This window comes from Psammomys obesus, unplaced genomic scaffold (assembly GCF_907164565.1).
Source record: "Psammomys obesus unplaced genomic scaffold, mPsaObe1.curated_primary_1811, whole genome shotgun sequence".
NCBI classification, from domain to species: Eukaryota; Metazoa; Chordata; class Mammalia; order Rodentia; family Muridae; genus Psammomys; species Psammomys obesus.
Genome location: NW_026591597.1, coordinates 1,535,687 through 1,542,145, shown reverse-complemented (window position 1 = coordinate 1,542,145; position 6,459 = coordinate 1,535,687). Strand labels below are relative to the sequence as shown.

General features: G+C 48.9%; 1 protein-coding gene across 2 annotated transcripts in view; it reads left to right on the top strand.

The window, feature by feature from the left end:
• Positions 1-83: 83 nt before the first annotated feature.
• Ebf1 (EBF transcription factor 1) overlaps positions 84-6,459 on the top strand; it is a 385,123-nt gene continuing 378,747 nt past the window's right edge. For both annotated transcript variants that reach the window (XM_055610690.1, XM_055610689.1), the window contains exons 1-4: positions 84-217; positions 2,365-2,521; positions 3,091-3,154; positions 3,813-3,868. In XM_055610690.1, coding sequence (XP_055466665.1) covers positions 84-217; positions 2,365-2,521; positions 3,091-3,154; positions 3,813-3,868 — 411 coding nt within the window. The remainder of the gene's footprint in view (positions 218-2,364; positions 2,522-3,090; positions 3,155-3,812; positions 3,869-6,459) is intronic.

Here is a 6,459-nt window from a genome sequence, read left to right as displayed (position 1 = left end):
TTCTTCTTTTTTTTTTTTTTTTTTTTTTTTTTTTTTAATATTTTCAAAGGGGAGGAGATTTTCCACAAGAAAAGGTTGTTTTCATGTTTGGGATCCAGGAAAGCATCCAACGGAGTGGAAGCAGTATGAAGGAAGAGCCGCTGGGCAGCGGCATGAACGCGGTGCGGACGTGGATGCAGGGCGCTGGGGTGCTGGACGCCAACACAGCGGCGCAGAGGTGGGTACCGCTGGGGGGACCGTGGCGGAGAGGCCGCCGGCCGGCGGGGGAGCCCGGAGGGAGGCGGCGGCGCGGCTCCCCGGGGCCGGGCCACGCCGGTGCGTCCGCCGCTGCGCTGGGCTCGCCGCCCGGGCTCCGCGCTTCCCCGGCGGCGCCGCACTCTTCGCCGCGGGCGGCCGGAGCGCCGCGAGACGCCGGAGGGAGCCGAGCCCGAGCTCTGCCGGCACTTTCCGCAGCCTCGTCCTCGGCTGTTTTCATTTTGTTCTAACCCAGAAGCGGCGTCTCCGCGGCACCGTGTTGGATAGCTGAGCTTTCCTGACCGCCTGTTTTCTTTTCTGGATGGTTATATGTATTTATATACATATATTTCTCTTTCCTACCCTTTCCTTCTCTTCCTTTCCCCCTTATTTTTCTTTCCTCTCTCTTTTTATCTTCTTCCCCTTTCCTTTTTCTTACTTAAATTTCTACGCTCTCCTTCGTCCTTCCTTTCCCTTCCGTTTCACGTTTCTTTCCTTTCTCCCTACCTTTCCTTTCCTTCTTCTACCTTCTTTAATTTTTTTTCTTGTTCTTCCCTTTCCTTCTTACACCCCTGCCTTCCCACTCTTTTTTTTTTTTTCTTTCCTTCTTTCTCAGCTTACCCTTCTCTTTTTTTCTTTTCTCACCTGGCTGCCTCTCCTGTTTTTTCTCCTTATTTCTCTTCGGAGTCTTCCCTTCTTTCCCCTGTCGGGTTCTCTACTCTCTCCCTCTCTATTCCCTTCAATTTTTTTTTTCTCAGTCCGCCTGTAGGACAGCAATTCCCAACTTTAATTTTCACCTTTCCTAAAAGCCTTCCTCGTTCCCTGTCACCTTGGCCTCCTCCAGTCCCTCTCCTACTCTCCAGACTCTACACTGAGTGGCTTGGAGGCCATACCCTTGGGGGCCAACTTGAGGAACTTCCCTGGACACACCCAGTGCCCTGTCCAGGGGCTCCTGGTCCCAAGTGAGAAATGGTACCCTACCCTTTCCATTCCTGGACACCAGCTGGGCTTAGGAGAAATGGAAAACTTGGTGGCCCCAGGCCCCATTACACTGGAGGGTGCAGAAGGAGAAGGGGGGAGTAATTACATTATCCCAGTTTTGGGGGGGAGGAGGACAAGAGACAACTGTCCCCCGTACGCTTTCCATAGCCACTGAGCACAGGGTTGGGAGTGGTTGGTAGTGAGAGTGAATTGGGTAAGTAGGCTGGAAGCGAAAGTGTGTGTTTGTGTGTGTTTGTGTGTGTGTGTGTGTGTGTGTGTTTTGCCTGATAGCGTCCGGCAGTTTGGGCTGTCAGTGCGGTGCCCCCGTCCTCCAGTCTCCAGTCCCCGGCCGGTCTCCTCAGCCAGCAGCCCTGGCCCTTTGGCTTTTTTTTTTTTTTTTTTTTTTTTTTTTTTTTTTGGAATGCGTGAGGATGATTTCTCAGAATGGCAAAAACTTTGTCAAGACAGGTCTTTTATTTAAAAAAACAAAACAAGCCCAAACAACAACCACGTACAACAATAAAACAGAGCACACCCCGGTTCCTTTTCCCATGGCGATCGATCATCTCTAATAGCCTCTGAGTCCCAATCTGGGACCCTTCTCCCCTGGCTTGTGTTTGCGTAGAAAATTAGCGTGCTGAGGCCGGGTCCCCGCAGCTGGCCGAGGCTGGGGAGCTTTCCTGGAGGTTGGCTGCCGCAGCCAGCAGCCCAGCGCGCCTCCATCCATTTCCACCTGCCCGCAGACTGGCGAGGTTTGGCGGCGCAGTGGGAACCCATTCCCGCGGCCCCATCCTTCGAAGTCCGTCAACTGCGCACTTTCTAATCCCCTTTCGCCTCACCCACGGTCACGTTTCCTCTCCACGCGGCGCGCTTCCAGTGGGGCAGAGGCCGTAGCGTTCCGTCTCCCGCCCCGAACCCAAACAAAACTTTCACACCTCTTGAGTTCTGGGGAACCCGAGTGGCATGCGTGCGGTCCGTCAGCCGCGCTCGGGCTCCTGACGGGTCATGGAAGGCGCCCAGGGGATGTTTTGGGAGCAGAGGAGGTGGGTGTTGGGGAGAGGGGGGGTTCGCTCGGGTATCCGGGGTGACCGTGGCGGGGAGAGGGACGAGGTCTGGCTTAGCCCTCTAACTCTGCGTCTTTGGTCGTAGTGGGGTGGGTCTGGCCCGGGCTCACTTTGAGAAGCAGCCGCCTTCTAATCTGCGGAAATCCAACTTCTTCCACTTCGTCCTGGCCCTCTACGACAGACAGGGCCAGCCCGTGGAGATCGAGAGGACGGCCTTTGTGGGCTTCGTGGAGAAGGAAAAAGTAAGTGGGCGCAGCGCGGTCCCCGGCAGCCAGCCGGAGCAGGCCCAGGCGCCCCAGAAGCCCCCCCCCCCCCCCCCAGCGCGTGTGCAAAGCTCTCCCCACACCCCAGCCACTTCCCGTCCTGGGCGAATCCAGGCTCCTGGGACCCAAGATCGTGCTCCACAAAGTTAGCATGGAGCCCCCAGAACTGGAGAGAGTCCAGGCAAAACGAACCCGACCTCAGTCTAGCCTTGGGAGCCTGGGGTGTGCTGGCTCTGAAGTACCGGTCCAGGGTTCACGCATTGCCTGCCTCAGATGGCCCAGGCTGCAGTCCCCAGGCCCTGGGAAGAGTCTCCCCCACATGCACCTCACTGAATTCTCCAGAATGGGAGAAAGGGAGCAGCAGTTTGGAAATAGGGCAGAGAAAGGATTTAACAGTTTGCCACAATTTCTGTGGCCATCGAGGCTGGCTAGGCCGGGTGTGTGTGTTGGGGTGTCCCCTTTGGGAAAAGTTGCCTTCAAGTTAGTGCTCTCACTCACTAAGACCTCTCCCCTCGCCTTTTGTGTCTTTGGGCCCTGCTGCAAACCAGGAAGCCAACAGCGAAAAGACCAATAATGGGATCCACTACCGGCTCCAGCTCCTCTACAGCAATGGTGAGGCTCCTGTCGGGTCGGTGCCAGCACCCTGGGGCTCCGGGTCAGGGCAGGGGGCTCACGGAGCTCCAGGTGGACGAAAGCCCCCCAGCGAAGCTCAGTCATCAGCCACCCGCCAGGTGAACAGGCCTCTCAGAAATTTCATCCTAGGAAGTTTCTCACCTGAGGAGGCGGAGGGCGGCTTGGTCAGCCCAGGGCTGACCAGACATCACTTGGCCCTGATTAGACCACAGGGCTTCTTTCTACCCTTCTCCTCGAGGCCTGTTTTGCTCGGCCCAAATTACAGGTCGCTTGGCTCCTGGGGGTGGCTAGGAGTGGAGGTGATCCTGGTGTATCCAGGCGACTGCAGGGGGACTTTAGCCTGGGGAGGGAGAGTGGCCAGGTGACAGGGGTCCCCACCTCATTTCTAGCTCCAGTGTTTGGAGGAGGCTGGTTTCTGGGGGGGTGGGCATTGGAACTAGGCCCGCAGATCCTTTCTGAATTCTGGGAAGGAAAGTCCTGGCTCTGTCTTTTCAGGACAGCAGGAGTTCCCCTTGGCCTTGGCCCTCTGTGTGCAGGTTTTGTTTGTTGCTATTGCTATTTGTATTGTGGGTTTTTTTTTTTCTCCTTCAGGGCTTATCCCCTCTCTCTTAATTTTCCTCCCTCCTTCTATCCCCAGGGATAAGGACTGAACAGGATTTCTATGTGCGCCTCATCGACTCCATGACAAAACAAGTAAGTTTCTTAGAATTCCACGTTGTGGGAACGACTCTGGTTACACAGTTTGCTGCAGTCCAAGAGCTGTCTGTGCTACTGAGATGACCGGGATCCAAACTCTTAAAGCCGGGTGGCTCTGGCAAGGTGATGGCAGCGCAGGCTTCCTGCTCTAGCGTCTCACCTGGGCATCTGCTTGCTTGCTGCTCGAAGCTCTTTGCCTCGCTGGGAAACCCAGGCCTGGTGATTAAAACATGGGGTAAAATACTAAGAACTGAACTTCCTCTGTCTTGGCTAAGGAACCCTAGGGGATGAGAAAGGAGCCCTAGAGACAGGAACCCCTATTCCCCTTCCCTGGGAGGCAGTATGGACTGAACTTCTGAAATACAAACTAGGTAGGCCTTCCCCAAGGCCCAGGCCTGAGGAACTGTGGAGTAGGAGGAAATGCTGCCTTCTCCAGAAGGGAGTGGAGCTGGTGGAGTTTGCAAATGAACTTTCCACAGATTTTTGTTTCTCAAAGGTGAAGGTATTGGTAGGTAGTGTTGGAAGCGGGAGTCTACAATTGTATTTTGCAAAAACCCTCCTGCTTTGGCCTCCAAGTTTGGCTGGGAGCCAGACAGCAAGAGCTTTCAGTCTTAAAGGTACACAGACGGCGTTTTCTTGAGCTTGCCAACACACGGTGTCAGGCAGTATACATTAAGGTTGAGTTATGTTTTAAAAGATACAATTATGAGCCGAGTTAGAAGCGAGGCTTGACATTTTAATGAGGCGCAGGAGATTTTTTTTTTAAACTGCCCCTCCCCAATTTGAAAAAAAGTATAGTTTCAGAATGAAGTAGCTGGTTAGTTAGTTGAAATAACAAGAAAAAAGAGACAGCTTTGTTGAGAGGAGGAAAGAATTCAAAACAAAAGGGAAAGTTATCTACTGTACAGCAATGTAGGACCAGGGTTAAAATGTGTTTACTTAATTGTCATTTTTGAATATTCCTTTTAAAACAGGGAGTGGTGCTGTTCCTTCACTGGTTCAGAAAGTTTGGAATTAGGGTACTCATGCACAACTGAAAATAGCTTTCGATCTGCCTGGTTATAATGTGCAAAACACACATTAATAAGCTGTTTGGACTTTGAAATCTTAGCAAGAAGCATTTAATAACAGCTAATGTCGACTATCATGTTCATATTTATTGTGACTCAAGTAAAAATATGTGAACTTATAGCTATGAAGTATATTTTTTAGTGATAAGTTATCTCAAGAAATTGATGCCATGTTATTTCCCTTTAAGTATTTTCCTCTCTGGAAGCCTGTGTTGATTTCTTGGTTGACAGTGCAAAGTAAATTCCCATTTATTGTTTTAATCATAGTTACTTTGTTGAGTTCATTTGATTGCTGCATAGTATAATTCTCTTTCCTCTGGAGACTAAATTTTTAATTTTTTTTCCCTGTTGAGCAGAAACACACACAAAAACTTGATTTTAGTAACTTTAATGTTTTATGATGTCAAAATATATTAGGTGTTATTTTATTTTTTAAAAAATAGATTTTGGTATGATGGATATCTTTTCTTGCCCTTCTCATCAGAGAGGAGCAGAAACAGGGGGCCAGAGGGAAAAGAATGAACTCTAACCCATATTCCATGTGTGCTTGTTAGGTCTTACTTTTTAAGATAATAGGCATCCACACAAACACCTGTATACAGCCAATGTGTTTATGTAACATTGGCCAGGAAACTCTTGGCCACACTGTGAAGCAGTACTCCAGGGAACATAGAATTAGGCTATGTTTGCAGGGTTGTTTCTATTTGATTTAACCTCCCCTAAAACTTTAATTCCAAACTCCCTAAATAAATAGAACTATCAAAAATTGATTTTGCCAACACACTTTCTCATACAATAACAGTGGAAGAAGTTTTAAAAACATAAAGCAATACAGCAAAGATTTTACTAACAGGACCGTAGCTTTAAAAACGTCTACAGCTGAAGGCATCTTTTCCCATTTCATAGCATCACAAGTTCTATGGGGAGGGAGAGAGGGAAAAAGGTTCATTAAAAACAAAACAAAACAAAACAAAACAAAACAGGTATAAGAAAGTCATTTGCCATATAACACTGAAAGTTTAAATTATAAACACATATATGTTCTAGTGAGAAACAACGTGGGGAAAAAAAGATTTAATCATTATCTAAGTTGGTACAAACGTATCAAGCCAAAAGACATTTTAAAATGTGTCCATTTGCTTTCATAATGATTGAGTAACTACCCTTTCTATAACTTTCACTTTAAATGACAATCCATGCTCATTATCTAGTTGCTTGTTCTTTAATTACATGCTGCAAGTGTTTTGAAAATAGGTTACCTTCTTATGTACTTACTCAGTAAACATCATAGACTTCAAAAAAAAAAAAAAGTAGAAATACCAGAAGCCTTATTTTCTTAGCTACAGAATCATGTTCATACTCAGCTTCAGGGATAAAACAGTGGATTGTCCTGTAGTTTGAGATTGTCCTATGGTAACTAAATGCTCAGTGTGATTCAAAGTTTCTAAAAGTGTGGATATGCAGGGGCCTCTTTAACAGCGACAGAGGCTGACAAAGTGGTAACATTGCCCCCCCCCC